General features: G+C 36.9%; 1 protein-coding gene across 1 annotated transcript in view; it reads left to right on the forward strand.

Moving 5' to 3' along the window:
* Positions 1-19,740, forward strand: part of TRPM6 (transient receptor potential cation channel subfamily M member 6) — a 327,340-nt gene that overhangs the window by 131,814 nt on the left and 175,786 nt on the right. The window contains exons 27-30 of the mRNA XM_053699972.1: positions 2,450-2,562; positions 3,414-3,543; positions 9,478-9,575; positions 18,778-18,818. Coding sequence (XP_053555947.1) covers positions 2,450-2,562; positions 3,414-3,543; positions 9,478-9,575; positions 18,778-18,818 — 382 coding nt within the window. The remainder of the gene's footprint in view (positions 1-2,449; positions 2,563-3,413; positions 3,544-9,477; positions 9,576-18,777; positions 18,819-19,740) is intronic.

Raw genomic sequence — 19,740 nt, forward strand, 5'->3', positions numbered from 1 at the left:
TAGCAAGCGTAGTGCACTACTGATAACTGTGAGCTAGCATATGCAAGGTTAATGTTAGGTTAATTATTCTCTAATCCGGTACCGGATCAAATATACACCAATGAGATATCAAGGACGGTATTCTGTCTAATCTACAACCGGAGTGTGTTTTTAACACTCAAGTGCCCGGTATTAGGGATGGACTTTCTCATGAGTCAACATTAACCTTGCATATGCTAGCTCACAGTTATCAGTAGTGCACTACGCTTGCTATTTTGTTTGTGTGTTGTAATCTTGTTGTTGCCATCATTCTCAGCATGTACCTTTTTTGGCTATGTTTTTATTAAAATGTATATGTTCAGCACACCTGTTTAGGATGCCATTTCTTAGTATACTGTAGGGGTGTTTTGGTGCGGCCAGGTATCCGCTTTAGCTCTTTTGATATGTTAGAGCTCTTTTCTAACTAATTTGATTATATTCATTTAGGATTGCCAGCACAATACGCTTTACCCTTTTATTCTATCTGTGTGCACCCTATCCCTTGTATAAAAAAAAATAAAAAATATATATATATATATATATATATATATATATATATATAAAGTTCCTTTGAGGGAAAGCACAATCTCACCACTCCATTAATGCCACGGTGCTCTGCCAAAAATCATCCAAGCATTCCACAGAATGCAGGCACTCATTTGGTCTTGATAAAATATAACAGTTTTATTTAGGCATAGTTAAAACGACATAACGTTTCGGCACCAGCTTGTGTCTTTGTCAAATGTCAGCAAAAAGAACAAAAGAATATACAACACATATCGAATTTAAGTGTGTTGCATATTCTTTTGTTGTTTTTGCTGACATTTGACAAAGGCACAAGCTGGTGCCGAAACGTTATGTCGTTTTAACTATGCCTAAATAAAACTGTTATATTTTATCAAGACCAAATGAGTGCCTGCATTCTGTGGAATACTTATATATATATATATATATATATATATATATATATATATATATATATATATATATATATATATATATATATATATATATGTATATTTTTAAGATGGGATTTTTTAATTCCCCAAGTTTACAATCCATATATTTGTGATCTTTAGGGAGATGATTCATATATGTTTTCATATAATTAAATAAACAGAATGTGATATATAAATTACCATACCAAACTGGTATTACGTGAATGGAGTTATAGCACATCTATGTAATTATAATAGCTGTCACTATATTATAATAAATAATTTAAACTACTAACAAAAAATAGATAAAAAGGGGGAAAAAACAAGACGCCTGTATAAAATAAGTAAATCTGACTCAAGAATGGATCTTTCTGAAGCAGCTGTTTGCGGTTGGTATATACTGGTTACCTGGCAGTATAAAACCGGTTGTGCACCTGTACCTAGAGCCTGGTAGGCTCAGCAAAGTGGGACTACAAACGTGAAGATAATATTTCTTTTTTACCAAATTGTATTGCACTATATTTTTCTTATTTTGTTTTTTGAGGCAAGAAACCTCTTGAATCACTTGAATCACTGAAATTGAGGAGGACTCTCACAGACCACCCATATCCTTATACACTATATATTATTGTTACTTTTATATTTGTGTATCATTTAGTTTATCACTTTTTATTTTCACATATTTATTCACCAAGTGATTATTGTACTTTTTTAATGTAGGTTCATATGCTAATTTCTAAGCCCTTGAAAGCAATGTTATCTATATGGTCCACATGAACTAACACCCTCTAGCTGTGAAAAACTGTCAAATGCATTCAGCTAAAAGGTGGCCTTCAAGAGCTTAGAAATTAGTATATGAACCTACCTAGATTTAGCTTTCCACAAAGAATAACAAGAGAACAATGCAAATTTGATGATAAAAGTAAATTGGAAAGTTGTTTAAAATGACATGATCTGTCTGAATCATGAACGTTTAATTTTGACTCGACTGTCCCTTTTAAGCAAAATTAAAAATAGAGACGGGTGCTGGTTTTTAGTTGACTATGATTTCCCAGAACAAACAGGATTTCTTTAGAGACCATCCTGGAGTCATTTGATGATTATTAAACTACTTTAGAAGTCATTTTCACATCATCAGATATCATCAGGCTTGTAAAGTCTTCAGCTAAGATAAAACGTTCTGGGTGATAACTTCAAAATGATTAGCAGATTATCTTCCTGATTGCTTCAAAAGCATGGACATCCAGTGAATGACTCTAGAGTCATCTCATTTAAATATTTTGGCCTGTGGGCATACTTCAGTATGTCTTCTTATGACTAGTCTAGAGGCATCTTCAGAATTACTACAGGAAGATGATCTTTTTTGACTAAATTACAAGGCTTATCTATATACTGTAAAAGGAGATCTCATAATGTATTCCAGACACCAACACAATTTGCTTCCAAAAATAATCTAGAAATGCTTAGTATTTATTTAATTGTTTTGTTTGCAGAATTTGCAAAACCATCAGAAAGCTTTTTGACTGCCAGGACAAAAATGAAACTTTGTGGCACTTTCAGAAAATCTTCACAAGACAAATCAAAACAGAAACATCTTCAAGTTCCAGTAAGAGAATACAGGATCAGGTTATACGTTATTATCATTTATGTATAATCTATTTTAGGCATATCCAGTTCACCTGTATTAGTGTTTCTCAATGGCAGTCTTCAAGTAACCCTAACAGGTCAGATTTGCATGATATCTTAACTAGATCACACATGAAATAATTAACTGATGACTGAGAGCAGGTTAGTAACCATGGTTACTGATCAGCTAATTATTTAACCTGTGCTGATATCATGAACTTCTGTCCTGTTAGGGGTCCTGAATGCTGACATTGAGAAACCCTGATTTATATAATCCTGCAATTTTTTTCATAAGTATAATCAATCATTTTCCCAGCAACCAATTATTTGTACAGTGTAATTATTATGAAGCTGCTTATTTTAAGTAGTTAATTATTAATTATTTTTCAACAATGAGTATGTTTATTAATTTGATTAAACAGACTTTTAGCTCACTAATTTATAATGTTACTTATAATACAAAGTCAGCACAACATCTGCATGAACAAAATAGTTACCACAAATGATTTCAATATATTTTAATGCCAACTAAAAATTGCAGTCTTTTTGCTTATGTCAAACATATGCAGCAGAGTTGAAATTTTTTTTAATTTTTTTTTTTGCATTGGTGACAATTATGTGGAAACAGCTCCACCTACTGGCCTAAAAGCTAACTTTGAATTCTGCCCTAGCTGAGCATCTTAATTATAGAGAGAAGAAAAAAAAAACAAACTTTGGTGTATCTGTGAACTACATTATATAAACCCTTCAGCAAGAGACACAATGTTCTTGAGGGAATTAGAAACACACAGAGTATTGTGTGATTGAGATTATTTATATTCTTCCTTGCAGGTGATTACTGTTGATGGATGTTCACAAAGCACCCACATGAGCTCTGAACCTGCAGACTGCAGCAGCTGGAAATGTGAAGAGGAGGAGCCCAGTAAGAACAGGCTGACTGTATCACATTTCAATCAGCTAAGTAAGTGGCCACCTGCTGCTATCAAAATATATGATCCATATCCTGCAACATATTAAACTTTTGTTCTTTTCTGCCTTCTAATATTACAGTAATGCTGTATGAGGACTAAATAAAGCCAATCTTTATAAGCCGTATAAATGGCACCCACCTTGTAAAGTGACTATTTGTAATGCTGTGAGGTAGCGCCTATGCTGCTGTGTTTGCACTGATGCCTCTGACACACACTAGCTGCCTCTAATATACTGCACCCTGAGCATTACTAAATATCTCTGCTTGAATTTGTTCAGTTAGCAGTGCACAAAAGGATGAATGGTTCTCAAAGATGACATCTCTCTGGGATTTAATGTGCGAAAAGAGGAGGTAAAAGACACTTTTCTGAGACCTTTCTTGTCATCATTTAGTTATATGGTGTCCTTGTATAACTTGCAGATAAGATAGGGTGGTGTCTTTAATAAATCACATGTTTATCTAAAGCTACAAGTTTTTTTTTTAACCTGTTTTGTTATATAATAACTAAACTTTAAAGGGGCATAAAACACAGCTTGCTTTTGTGTAAATCTGGTGCATTTTTCATGCTTCCTCGAGAGGGCACAAAGCAAATGATTTATTATAGGTTTTTAAAATGCTGCAAATTAAATAGCTATCTCTCTCTCCTCTCTTCTCTTCTCTCTCTCTCTCTTGTATACATATGTATTTATGTGTATATATGTCTGTAAATACATAGGTACTGTATACATATAAACACATATGTACACATGTAAATACATATGTACTGTATACATATTAACACATATGTACACATGTAAATACATATGTACTGTATACATATAAACACATATGTACACATGTAAATACATATGTACTGTATACATATAAACACATATGTACATGTGTAAATACATATGTACTGTATACATATAAACACATATGTACACATGTAAATACATATGTACTGTATACATATAAACACATATGTACACATGTAAATATAGGGAGTGCAGAATTATTAGGTAAGTTGTATTTTTGAGGATTAATTTTATTATTGAACAACAACCATGTTCTCAATGAACCCAAAAAACTCATTAATATCAAAGCTGAATAGTTTTGGAAGTAGTTTTTAGTTTGTTTTTAGTTATAGCTATTTTAGGGGGATATCTGTGTGTGCAGGTGACTATTACTGTGCATAATTATTAGGCAACTTAACAAAAAACAAATATATACCCATTTCAATTATTTATTTTTACCAGTGAAACCAATATAACATCTCAACATTCACAAATATACATTTCTGACATTCAAAAACAAAACAAAAACAAATCAGTGACCAATATAGCCACCTTTCTTTGCAAGGACACTCAAAAGCCTGCCATCCATGGATTCTGTCAGTGTTTTGATCTGTTCACCATCAACATTGCGTGCAGCAGCAACCACAGCCTCCCAGACACTGTTCAGAGAGGTGTACTGTTTTCCCTCCTTGTAAATTTCACATTTGATGATGGACCACAGGTTCTCAATGGGGTTCAGATCAGGTGAACAAGGAGGCCATGTCATTAGATTTTCTTCTTTTATACCCTTTCTTGCCAGCCACGCTGTGGAGTACTTGGACGCGTGTGATGGAGCATTGTCCTGCATGAAAATCATGTTTTTCTTGAAGGATGCAGACTTCTTCCTGTACCACTGCTTGAAGAAGGTGTCTTCCAGAAACTGGCAGTAGGACTGGGAGTTGAGCTTGACTCCATCCTCAACCCGAAAAGGCCCCACAAGCTCATCTTTGATGATACCAGCCCAAACCAGTTCTCCACCTCCACCTTGCTGGCGTCTGAGTCGGACTGGAGCTCTCTGCCCTTTACCAATCCAGCCACGGGCCCATCCATCTGGCCCATCAAGACTCACTCTCATTTCATCAGTCCATAAAACCTTAGAAAAATCAGTCTTGAGATATTTCTTGGCCCAGTCTTGACGTTTCAGCTTGTGTGTCTTGTTCAGTGGTGGTCGTCTTTCAGCCTTTCTTACCTTGGCCATGTCTCTGAGTATTGCACACCTTGTGCTTTTGGGCACTCCAGTGATGTTGCAGCTCTGAAATATGGCCAAACTGGTGGCAAGCGGCATCTTGGCAGCTGCACTCTTGACTTTTCTCAGTTCATGGGCAGTTATTTTGCACCTTGGTTTTTCCACACGCTTCTTGTGACCCTGTTGACTATTTTGAATGAAACGCTTGATTGTTCGATGATCACGCTTCAGAAGCTTTGCAATTTTAAGAGTGCTGCATCCCTCTGCAAGATATCTCACTATTTTTGACTTTTCTGAGCCTGTCAAGTCCTTCTTTTGACCCATTTTGCCAAAGGAAAGGAAGTTGCCTAATAATTATGCATACCTGATATAGGGTGTTGATGTCATTAGACCACACCCCTTCTCATTACAGAGATGCACATCACCTAATATGCTTAATTGGTAGTAGGCTTTCGAGCCTATACAGCTTGGAGTAAGACAACATGCATAAAGAGGATGATGTGGTCAAAATACTCATTTGCCTAATAATTCTGCACTCCCTGTACATATGTACACATATATCCATACATACATATTAGGACATGTATATGTATGTATCTCTATGTTAAAGCCCTTTGCCTGCCTTTTTTCTAACACCTGAGATCTCATATCTTTGAGCCCTCATAACTTTTTAATGCAATATTTTTTAAAAAATAATTTTATCAGACAGTATTAATATGAGTGTAACTGTACTATTAAATGTATGTTTACGTATGTGTTAACCAGAGCTTTGAAGTCGCGCGAACCCGACAAGTGTTAAATTTATATTTTGCTCAAGCAAACATATTTACTTTTAACTTGTAATATGTGAGCTATTTACATTGCACGCAAAAAGCCAAAAAATCCCAATATCCCTTGCGCACTATGGTTAGCGCACCACTCATAATCTATCCCATATTGGGGCATAAGTAAAAGAAGTAGCAAGTAGCTGTGACAATCTATCACTTTGTGTCTGTGCAACATCATGACATGATTCAACTTCAATGAGGAACTGATGGAGATTTCTCATATGTTTGGGAAGAGATCATATGTTGAAGGGAAAGGCACTAGGGACTAGGCTCTATAATCATTACTGCAGACAGTATGAAAGTAATTTAAGTTCCCTTTAACTAGCTCAGCCTAGTAGCAGGAGTCTTATAATGTTCCAGTCCACCTATTAATCATTGGGGATTAGTTAGCAATAATTGTTGCGATGTTCTTTGTAGAATCATCCTGGTTTATAGCCATTTTTAATTTCTGTGTGTGTGCAAATGTATGTTGTTGTGACTGGTTCTTTTTTCACTAATAAAGTTATTTGATGTTGAATGTTTGTTACTACTATATATATATTTTTTGTATCTCTATGGCAAAGTAAGGCTACCTTTTTCTTTGTGGTGCAACTTTGGTTGCATTTTTTGGTAAATATTGTTACTATTTAGCCTTATACTCTGATGTTCAGTAAGCTAAGCAATCTCTACATATGCACTTTAATATAGCTGCATGAACATAATAATATCTACTGACATTTACAGCCCTCATCCCTTCCTATTGATACCCAAACATAAACCCCTAGTCTAAATATCCCTAACCTGCCGCCCCCCCAACATTGCCGACACTAAATAAAGTGATTAACCCCTAAACCGCAACCCCCCACATCGCTAACACCCAAATAAACCTATTAACCCCATAAACCGCCGCCCCCCCCACATCTCTATTACTATAATAAATTTAATAACCCCTAAACCACCGCCCCCCTGCATCGCTGACACCTAAATAAACCTATTAACCCCTAAACCACCAGCCCATACATCGCTACTACTATAATAAACCTATTAACCCCTAAACCATCGGCCCCCCACATCACTACTACTATAATAAACCTATTAACCCCTAAACCACTGCCCCACGCATCGCTACTAATAAAATAAAGCTATTAACCTCTAAGCTGCCACCCCCACAATGCAATAAACCTAATTAAACTATTAACCCCTAAACCACCCCCCACCCAACAACGCAAATAAGTAATTTAATCACTAAGCCCCCTAACCTAACAACCCCTAAATTAACCCCAATTACATAAAATAAGAAAATACTAAGTTAAAATAAAAAATACTAACATTAATTTAAAAAAAAAAAAAAACTAACCCCCAAATAGGTACTCACCGTTACTGAAGTCGGACGGAGAAGGTCTTCTTCCAGGCGGTGAAGGTCTTCTTCCAGGCAGCAATATCTTCATCCAGCGCGGGGACCTCAACTATCTTCATCCAGGGCGAAGGCAGTGCGGAGCGGAGGTGGCTTAACTATTCAAATCAACCAATAGGATTTCAGTAGCTCTCATCCTATTGACTGATTTGAATTTTTTCAAATATAAAACGTGTACCTTGCATTCAATCTTCAGTGTGTGGCAGTGACTGCATGAAGAGGATCCTCCACACTGGATGTCTCTGCAGCCGACGTTCTTGCTCCACGGCCACCTCTGCTCCGTGCCGCCTTTGCTCTAGATGAAGATTGAAAATGTCCACTCGCTGGATGAAGATGTCTCAGCCTGGAAGAAGACCTTCTCTAACGGATTTCAGAAATGGTGAGTGAGTTTGGGGCTTAGACTTTTTTAGGCTTTTTTTTATTTTTTGGGGTGTTTTTTTTTTTTTTAGATTAGGGATTTTTTTTTAATGGGCTGCAAAAGAGCTGATTGCCCTTTTAAGGACAATGCCCATACAAATGCCCCTTTAGGGGCAGTGGGTAGCTTAGGTTTTTTTAGTGTTATTTTTTTTATTTTGGGGGGTTTGGTGGGTTGGGGGGGTTTACTGTTAGGGGTTAATTTGTATTTTGGAGGTAAAATAGCTGTTTAACTTAGGGCAATCCTCTACAAAAGGCCCTTTTAAGGGCTATTGGTAGTTAAGTCTTAGATTAGGGGTTATAGGGGTATTAGATTAGGTTAATTTTTTTATTTTTGATAATTTAATTTATTTTTTCTGTAATTTTAGACTTTAATTTTTTGTAATTTTAGATTTATTTATTTAAATTTAATCTTACGTTTTTTTTTAAGTAATGTTAGGATTTTTGATTTTAATTTTAACTTAGTATTTTTTTATTTTATGTAATTGGGGTTAATTTAGGGGGTGTAAGGTTAGGGGGCTTTGTGATTAAATTAGTTACTTGCGTTGTGGGCGGATGGCGGTTTAGGGGTTAATAGTGTAATTAGGTTTATATTGTTGTGGGGGATGGCGGTTTAGGGGTTAATAGTTTTAGTTTAGTAGTAACGATGTTGGGGGCCGGCGGTTTAGGAGGTTAATAGGTTTATTTTAGTAGTAGCGATGTGGGGGTTGGCGGTTTAAGGGTTAATAGGTTTATTTAGTGTTGTCGATGTGGGTGGTCAGCCGTTTAGTGGTTAATAGGTTTATTAGTGTTGGCTATGTTGGGGGGGGGGGCGGCGGTTTAGGGGTTAATAGGTAGTTTATAGGTGTTAGTATACTTTGTAACATTTTTGTTATGAGTTTTGTGAAACATTTTTGGATTGCGGTGGTATAGACTATAACGCTATATAGTGTTATAGCCCGACCACACAACATGTAATACAGGCGCAATGAAAATCCTGCACCCAAAAGTAATTTTTTTAATGCGGAATGGAGAGTTGTGTAAAGGCTAAAATGCTAGCGATATAGCTTTTCCGCAGTGACTTGTAATACGGGAGACCTACATATTCCGCGTGCAATGGCTGTATAGCCGTTCCGCAAAACTTGTCATTTTGCCGTATGTTTGCTGAGATTTATTTTTTATGTTATTTAGTTTTTATACTGTGGGGATAAAAAGAATGACTATTTTATCTTAGTTCACTGAATTATCACAGAGTCTCTAGATAAAATGTTTTATTTACATTTTTAATAATTTTTTCTTCTTCTTCTTCAGGTTTGGGGAACATGGCCTATGTACGCCAACAAATAAAGAGTCAAGAATTTGAAAGGCATCTAATACAAACCAGTGAATATTTAAGGCAATCTCAAGAGGCAAGTTATTGTTTACAATATAGGTTTGCACTTCACTTACAATAAGCTGAGTACATGCGTTTCCTTCACTTGTTCTGTGTGCAAGTGACATCATGTAACTGATCACCACCAGCTCTTGAAGCTTCTGCAAGACTGCAAGTGTAGGTTGCCCATGCATGAGGCTTATTGCCATATCAGCGGCAAGTCATATGCACCTAAAAAGCAATCACTAAAACAGTGATACATTTTCATGGAAGCATTTTGTGCAAGTTCACTGCAGTCCATTTCAAATTTGACCTTTATGTCTCTTCAACTGACTCACTCAAATGGAGGCACTTCTAATTTTGGATCGCCATATAAAAGGAATAAAAAAATCAGTTAACTATGAATTTTTTGCAAGGCAAACTCTTATAGAATGGAATGGGAGATCAGGGCCGCCACTAGAAATTTTGGGGCCCCTTACTTAACCAATGATCAGGGCCCCCCCCCTTTGACATGTGCAATGTTCGACCAAGTGACTAATGCGTATATGCACTTTATTCTTAAGTGTAGTCAAACTTGGAAATGTTGTGAAGGTAGTAACACACAAACACAGAACACTAAAAAGGAACAGACAGTGGACACACACACAAACAAACTCAAAAACAAACTTGCACATACACCCAAGGAAACAACCACAGAGACAGCCTCAGAAAACACACAAAGACATACACACTCACAGTCACCCATAGAAAACACACAAAGACACAGACACACACACACACACAGAGGCACTCACAGAAAACACACAAAGACATACATACACACACACCCTCACAGAGACATCCACAGAAAATGCACAAAAACAGACACATAAACCCTTACAGAGAGACCCACAGAAAATAAATACATACACACTCATAGAGACACCAACAAACGCACAAAGAGAAACACAGACATCCACAGAAACACTCACAGGAGGTAACATTTCTGCACATTGCCATCCCCTAAATCAACAGTGTGTGACATGCACGATAAAAAAAAATAGCAGAAATTAAGAAATCACTTTTTAAAGAATCATATTTGTAAATGAGCAAACAAAAATACTTATGTGAATTCAAAATTGTACATTATTGATGTGTCAATAGATGAAAAAAAGTACTTTTGAAAGGTTGACATATGTTTGGGATTCCCCACCCCCATTTTCCCCAACCAAGATCACCACTTCAAATCTGTCAGCTAAATAAAAAAACATTTACTAAGTAAGTCCTACTTTGCAAATGAAAGTGATCTGACTCAGGCACACACTGTACAAACTTTGTGCCAAGCCTGTCTCACACTGTGCATAGTGGTTTAGTGCACACTCAGAAATCCTCTCAAATGCTAATACTTTACTCCTTGTAATGATATTTCCCATGCTCAATTAGCACTCTGCTGTAGCGCCCTCTGGTGGCTGCCAAAATGTAAAATCAAAAATATATATATATTTTTTTTTTTAAATAGTTGTGCCTGCCTCATGGGGCCCCCCTGGCCCACTGGGCCCCTGACAGGAGTAACCCTATTCACCCCCTGATGGTGGCCCTGTGGGAGGTATAGTTAGATAAGTGATTGTGTTTAAAAACAAAATACTTGATAACTAAATAGAGCATTTTATGGTTCCACCGGAATGTACCTTTAAAGCTACAATTGATTAATTTAAAGGTACATGCTAATGTAAAAATAAATTTTTTTTTTGAGAATTTTATTTTTAAATCCATTACCTTATTTTACTATGTGTTTAAATACTTCCAAGGGTTTAAATATGTAGTCTATGTTGCACTCCTGGAACACCCCTATCCTGCTAGAGATGAGGAGACAGCCAATGATTGGAGCTTATGCTTGTATGTCTGATTCTCATTTGTTCACCACCTGTATCCTTGTGTAGAGTGGCACAGGAGCACACATTTTACTATGCATTTAACCCCCTTTGCAGGAGTTAAACACACAGTAAAATATAAAAAATCTCTTTCATTAGAGCATTTTTATATTTCACACTAGAATCTTCCAATAACCCTTTCACTGCTAAGCATTTTTCACATCCCTGTCATAAGCCAATTCTTAGCTTTTATTGCTGCTTACATTTAAATGCTATTGTAAGTCATATTTCAGTTAGTGACCCACATAAATTATGTATTGTTTTTTTCAGCAGATTCAGAATATGCCATTATTATTATTAAATGTAATTGCATGTGAGAAATGTATATATTTTTTTTAAGATTTTAGTAAATAAAATTAAAAAGAGCCTGGCGACCTTTATTGCTATAGTGATCATCTTAGTAATTGTTAACAAGGATACACAAATTTGAAGAAGGGAACCATAATGGCTTTTGAGCCAGAAGAGAAATGAAGGCACATTCTTTTCTGCTAGGTAATCACTATAACCACAATGATCACATGGCCATTTAGACAAAATATACATATATTTGTTAATAAAGTACACTTGAAAATAAACTTTGGGGGGGTCTGTAAACATTTTAAATTTTTTATTATGTGTCCCTAAAGATACCCTCCCTTGTAAAGCCCATGTTGTGTGTGCAGGGCCACCATCAGGTGGTGAAAGGGGTCACTAATGTTAGGGGTCCTGTGAGTCTCTTTAAGACCATTCCCTCTCTGAGCACGCACTATATTCTGCCTGATCCCCTGACCACCAGAGAAGCTGTCCCCTCTTTAATGCCATTCATTTTCTGAGTTCACATACTATGGGGGGTTTGGAGGACTATTAGTGTAGCACATACAAGTGATATTTATGGTCAGCCAAGCAGGAGGTGGATCTGGGACAGCGCAGCAACTTTATGACTCTAAGGGGGCTAGCACCGCACTTCAGTGGACTCAGACCCTGCTGGATTTGTTCCAATCTAGAGACAACTAGAGTGGGTTATCTGCAACTGCATGTGCATGGCGGTTGATGAGAACCACAGTGTGTAATACCTACGTTCCTGCTAACTTTTTTGTTAAACACAATTTCTTTCATATAGGTGGCGAGAGTCTAATTACTGCTAATTACTGATTGGATATATATTTCTACCAGGAGGGGGGAAAGTTTCCCAAGCTTCAAATGCCTATAAAATACACCTCCCACTTCACTCATACCATTAAAAATGATGCCTCCTTAAGAGGTGGTCTATCAGATTGTGCAGATGTGGGGTCTTCCAGACATAGATCTGATGTCCTCTCATCTAAACAAGAAACTTCCCAGATAGCTCTCCAGATCCAGGGAACCCCAGGTGGAAATGATGGATGCTCTAGTAGTTCCATGGTTTTATCAACCTGCTTACTTTTTTCCACATCTGGTTCTTCTTCCAAGAGTGATCTTAAAGATCATAATGGGACAAGCTTATGTGTTTCTGATAGCATCAACATTACCTCACAGGTTCTGGTATGCGAACCTTGTCCGAATGTCCAGTTGCCAACCTTGGTCACTTCCTCTAAGACCAGACCTTCTGTCTCAAGGCCTGTTTTTTCCATCCGAATCTCAAATCTCTAAATTTGAAGGCATGGAAATTGAACGCTTAGTCCTTAGTCATAGATGTTTCTCTGACTCTGTGATTAACACTATAGTACAGGCTTTTAAGCCTGTTTCAAGGAAAATATATCACAAGGTTTGGAAAACCTATATTTCATGGTGTTCCACTCATGATTATTCTTGGCATTCTTTTAGAATTCCTAGAATTCTACAGTTTCTTCAGGATGGTTTAGATAAATGTTTGTCTGCCAATACTTTGAAAGGACAAATCTCTGCTCTTTCTCTTTTATTTCACAGAAAGATTGCTAATTTTCCTGATGTTCACTGTTTCATACAGGCTTTGACTCATATCAAACCTATTATTAAATCTATCTCTCCTACTTGGAGTCTAAATTTGGTATTAAAGACTTTGCAGGCTCCTCCTTTTGAGCTTATGCTTTCTTTGGACATTAAACTACTTTCTTGGAAAGTATTATTTATCTTGGCTATCTCTTCTGCTAGAAGAGTTTCTGAATTGTCTGCTCTCTCTTGCAAGTCTCCTTATCTGATTTTCCATCAAGATAAAGCTGTTTTGCGGACTTCGTTTACATTTTTGACTGAAGTTTCTAAATTCTAACAACATTAATAGAGAAATTGTTGTTCCTTCCTTCTCTCCTAATCCTAAGAATACTCTCGAATGGTCTTTATATTCTTTGGACGTGGTAAGAGCTTTGAAATATTATGTTGAGGCTACTAAAGATTTCAGAAAGACTTCTAGCCTATTTGTTATTTTTTCTGTTTCCAGAAAAGGTCAGAAAGCATCTGCCATTTCTTTGGCATCTTGGTTGAAACTTCTGATTCACAAAGCTTATTTGGAGGCGGGACAGTCTCCGCCTCTGAGAATAACAGCTCGTTCTACAAGATCAGCTGCCTCATCTTGGGTTTTCAAGAATGAAGCTTCAGTTGATAAAATATGCAAAGCAGCCGCTTGGTCTTCATTGTATACCTTTACTAAGTTTTACCATTTTGACATTTTTTGCTTCTTTGGAAACAGCTTTTGGTAGAAAGGTTCTTCAGGCAGCTGTTTCAGTTTGATTCTAGTGTCTATGATTTGAGTATTTTTGAATTTTTAAGAAAACTTAATTTTTTTTTTGGATTTTAATTTCTTAGCGGAAATAGCTGTTTTTATGTTATCCCTCCCTCTATAGTTTCTAGTGGACTTCCACATCTTGGGTATTATATCCCATCTGTAACTAGCTTGTGGACTCACTAACTTTGCTATATGTTAAACTGAGGTATGAGTAAGGTTGGAGGTGTATTTATAGGCATTTGAGGTTTTGGAAACTTTGCCCCCTCCTGGTAGGAATGTATATCCCATCAGTAACTACCTTGTGGACTCTCTCCACCATGAAAGAAATTAATTGATCAGGTAAGTTCTTACATAAATTATGTTTTTATATTTCTGTGAGTTAGCGTAAAAGCTTTTCATTTTGGTATAAACAGGTTTTTAGCATGTTTATTGTTTACATAGATTTATACTGCTCTCTGAACAAACGTGAGGCTGCAAAACGGGTTCAAATAAATAACATAGGTTTATTCGTATAATAAAACCTAGACAGACATAGACAGGTGGGTAGTCTGACGCATTTCAAGCCCCCTAGTGGCGCTTAATCAGAGACTCGATTGTTGTATACACCATCCATCATTAAATAGGGCACCAATTGCCCTTACACTTGCCAATACATAACAAATTTAAAGATACATATAGACAACTTATAAAAACAGAAGATAATACACATCATCAACAGTGTTATCATACCAGATATCTACATTCTACAAATGCTGAGGAACAGATTGTTAGAGTTATTTCGCTAAGTACATAACTATTAACTAAAGAAATTGTGGTCATGTATCATTACTAATACTGCAACGTTATATAACATTTATACTGCTCTCCTCTTAACCTACATTGTCCCCACATTTGCTGTTTGTCTGCATCTTGGTCCTTGAGTGCTTAGCCTCATGAAAATTGACCTGTCTTAGCCTCATGGGTCTGTACACTATTGTGTAATACCTTGTGACTCTCATACATTGGGCAACTCAGGCATTGTTTTATATTACTCTTTAAATGGAAAGGAAAGTGAAAAATAAACTTGCGAAATTCCGATGGAGCTTTTTAAAGACAATTTTAAATTTAATTCTATTTTCAAATGTGCGTTGTTCTCTTGGTATCCCTGGTTGAAAAAGAATACACACATATTCTGCACTAGTGGGAGCTAGCTGCAGATTGGTGCCTGCACACATTTGTCTCTTGTGATTGGCTAACTAGATGAGTTCATCTAACTGCCATTAGTGCAATGTGTGTGTTTTAATTTTTTTTTTGATTTTTTTTTTGGGGGGGGGGGGTTGCATTTCAAGACCATCCCCAAATAAAAAAAACAGGCATTTCTCTTTTAAATGAGGGGTCTTGGTCATCTGTAGCTGCTAAGGGAACTGAGAGGGTTGAATACCCTCCCTCCATCCAGCTCTCTCACAGATACTGACTACACCCCCTTGTAACATCACCATATCACTGGACCTTCCATTGAACGCTTGGGAGTGCCACCCGCTAGGCAACCGATCTCTGGCCTGTAAGGCATCAAAGTTGTTAAGGGTTGTGATAAAATGTGCATTATAGCTAATACATATCACATATTAGGTTTGTTATAATAAAGAGATCCTCATATGCTAGTTTAGGGTGCATCTCAGTTTGTAAAAGTGAAAATTGACAAATGTGGCATTTACTAACTCAAGATGCCCTTAAAAGTACATTAAAAACCTCTTTATCCACTCCTTACAGAGGATAAAAAGCAAATGTTTTAACCAGCAAATGTTGCAAATCATACTTAGTTACATATTTTGCTTTTTTGGCCTTTCTAGTGAGTGTGAAACAAAGTACAATTTTCACACAAAAGTAATAGGCCTTTAAAGTGAAGGTAAACTTTGATAAATGAAAGCCCATTTTTTAAAAATACTATTAAAAACAGGGGCACTTTCATTCATCAAAGTTTAGAAAGCAGCCATTTTTTTTTAAAAAAACTTACCTTTCTTCTTTTCACAGCCAGAGCAGCTTCCCTCACCCGGAGATCCTCTCTTCACACGTCAGCAATAACTAATCCGGTTTCCTCCAATCGCGGCTTTCCCCCCATGGGAGTCATTGCCTGAGGCCATGTCGTGATTGGAGGAAGCCAGATTAGTCATTGCTGATGTGTGAAGAGAGGATCTCCCGGCTGCTTTCTAAACTTTGATGAATGAAAGTGCCCCTGTTTTTAATAGTATTTTTAAAAACCGGGCTTTCATTTATCAAAGTTTACCTTCACTTGTCCTTTCAAGTACAAAAACATCTACATTGGGTATTGAAAAGAATCACCCCCCCCCCCCTTTGCAGCCTGAAATATAGACACAGTTTTTGTTTGTCCAGTTATATTTACTCAGTGTAACTTGTAACATCCAAGTGAAAGATATAACACCAACATGTCAGGCAAAAATAAAGACAATTCAAAAATAAAATCACTGAGTAGGAAAAGGGATCACCCCCTTGTGTCAGTATTTTGTTGAACCACCTTTTGCTTTAATTATAGCCTTTAGTCTGTTGGGATATGTCTCTACTAACTTTGCACATCTAGACTGTGCAATATTTGCCCACTCTTCTTTGCAGAACTGCTCCAGTTCCGTTACATTTGATGTTAACCATTTGTGGACTGCAGTCTTCAAGTCATGCCACAGATATTCAATAGTGTTTAAGTCTGGGCTCTGACTAGGCCATGCAAGGACATTCACCTTTTTCTTCTTCAACCACTGTGTGGTCATTTTTGCTGTGTGCTTTGGGTCATTGTCATGTTGGAAAGTAAACATTCTTCCCATTGGCAACTTCCTGGCAGAGGGCAGCAGATTTTCTTCAAGAATTTGACGGTATTTTTCCTCATCCATTATTCCTTCTATCCTGACAAGTGCACCAGTGCCTGCTGCAGAGAAACACCCCAATAACAGGATATTACCACCTCCATGCTTTACTGTGGGTATGGTGTTATTTGAATGGTGATCTGTATTAGATTTCCTCCAGACATATCATTTGGTGTTGAGGCCAATTAATTAAATTTTAGTATCATCTGACCTTATAACCTTTATCCATGTGGCCTCAAAATATCCTAGGTTTGTTATGGCAAAGCTCAGTCATGACTGCATATGGCCTTTCTTGAGGAGTGGCTTTTTTTTTTTTCAACCCTCCCATACAAGCCACATTTGTGGAGAATTTGTGATATTGTTGTCACATGCACACAATGACCACTCTTTGTCATAAATCCCTGCAACTGCTTCAGAGTTGCTGTGGGCCTCTTCGTATCCTCTCTGACCAGTTTCCTCCTGGCTTTTGCATCCAGTTTGGAGCGACGTCCTGATCCAGAGAGGGTATGTGTTGTACCAAATACCTTCCACTTCTTAATAATAGACTTCACTGTGCTTCTAGACATTGATAAAGCCTTTGATATTTTCTTGTATCCATCTCCTAACTTGTGCCTGTCCACAACATTATCCCGGAGATCTTTTGACAGTGCCTTGCCACCCATAGTTGATTGTTTGCTTTAGTTGCACTACCAGGGACTGAGATGCTCCAGGAAAGCTCTTTTCATGCTGAGCTAATAAATATGATCTCAGCTGATCACAATTGAAGGTCAAATGGCTTTGTGTGTGCCGTTGAGAAGGTGATTAGCTACACCTGATTGATTTCACAAGTAATTTTAGGAGGGGGTCATCCTTTTTCCAACTCAGTGATTTTGTTTTTGAATTGTCTTTATTTTTGTCTGACATGTTGGTGTTATATCTTTAACTTGGATGTTAAAGTATCCAAGCTTGACAAAGGGGCAGGTGCCCTGAAACGTTGCTGTCTACCTAATAAAGGTTATTTCACTTTTCCCCATCTGAGAGTGCAACATTTCTTTGGATACTTGAATATTTGGAGCAAGGGTTTTTTGCTCTGACTGTGTCTGTACCCACCTTGAAACCTGCTGGATATTTATGTTTAAAGGTGTGCTGGTCCTACAATTTCATTTGACTTTAACTTGGATGTTATAAGTTGCACTGAGTAATTACAACTGGATAAACAAAAACTGTGTCTGTCTTTATTTCAGGCTGCAAAGCAACAAAATGTGATTATTTTCAAGGGGGGTGATTCTTTTCAATACCCACTGTACTGTATATAAAAATACAAAAATAAATAATGCAATAGTGCCTACAATGAATTTCAAATTATTATTAGATTTTTTATTTCTGAGAAATTTCAAAGATTGTTTCTGATTCCCTGCCTACTGTATCATGTGACAGAGCTCAGACAATTAAAGGCTATTATACATATACACTGTCAACTCTTGTGTATGCTCAGTAGCAGCTGGTGCCTCAGCATTGTACAAATAAAAAGACTGAGCACAAATATATATTGGATGTAAATGGAAGTGTCCCTTTAATTTTATGTGCAACAAACAGTAGAATAAAAAATAAAATCAGAAGTTTACAAAGTCCTAAACTTTAATTTTTATTTTAATGTTTTGTTATGTGTTTATATTCAGCATATTTAAATGGTTGTATTGTTTTACTGTGCACATTATATTCATGTATTTGCTGCTACTGACAAAAATATGGACTCTAAACAGCAGAATTGAAAAAGCTTTGTATTATTGAATTTCATTTAGCTCATTATTCAATACAGATTTCTGTTTGCCTACCCTTTAGGATCTACACAATAGCTCTCATCAGCTGAGAAGAAGCTCTTTGTAAGTATGGCAATCATGAGCAAATTATTTTATTGTTTATCTACAAAGTGTATACACTTTTTTAAGTGACTATATTGTGTCCTCCTACTAAAATGAGCAGTAGAGTAAAATTGCTAAAACAATGTGTTTTCCACTTCAAATTGATTGATTTAGGGGGCATGAACTTTGTTAGTCATATTAAATGTGCAACACTTAAAGGGCCTGTGTTTAGAAATTGTATTCGTGTACATAATTTGTTTTCTGTGATCAAATGACTCTTCATGATATTTACACGTGTTTGTTGATGTGTTGCTTTTCCTTCCAAGGTTTTAGAATAGGGTTGCTCATTGTTTATTCCTGGGGCGAGATTACATATGCGGCACAGGCTTCAGTGCAACTGCTGAAACCTGCATCGCCCATAAGTTCACCTTGCACATCGGGTGAATCACATATACTGCGCCGTCAGATCATAAACTGCTGTAAGTCGGATAAACTGGCGATGTTCAGAAATGTGCACAAATACACATTTCTGCAGACGCCAGTGACTTACGGCAGTCTATAAACTGCCGGCACATAAGTAAAAAACAAAAAAATGTTACATCGCTCGTAAAAGTCCAACCCGCCTCCCAAAAATAAACCTGACACGTCAAAACCCCTATATCCACCATCCCCCAACATCGCAACTAATAATAAAAGTGATTAACCCCTAGCCGCCATCCCCCCACTGTGCAATATACCTAAATAAACTATTAAACCCTAATCCGTTATCCCCCACAAAGCAATAAACATAATGAATGTATTAACCCCTAAACCACCCCCCACAACGCAATAAACCTAATTAACCCCTAAACCGCCATCCCCCCACAACGCAAAGAACTAATCTAATCACTAAGCCCCCTAACCTAACACCCCTTAGTTAACCCCAATTACTTAAAATAAAATA

The sequence above is a fragment of the Bombina bombina genome, chromosome 2 (assembly GCF_027579735.1).
Source record: "Bombina bombina isolate aBomBom1 chromosome 2, aBomBom1.pri, whole genome shotgun sequence".
In the NCBI taxonomy this organism is placed as follows: Eukaryota; Metazoa; Chordata; class Amphibia; order Anura; family Bombinatoridae; genus Bombina; species Bombina bombina.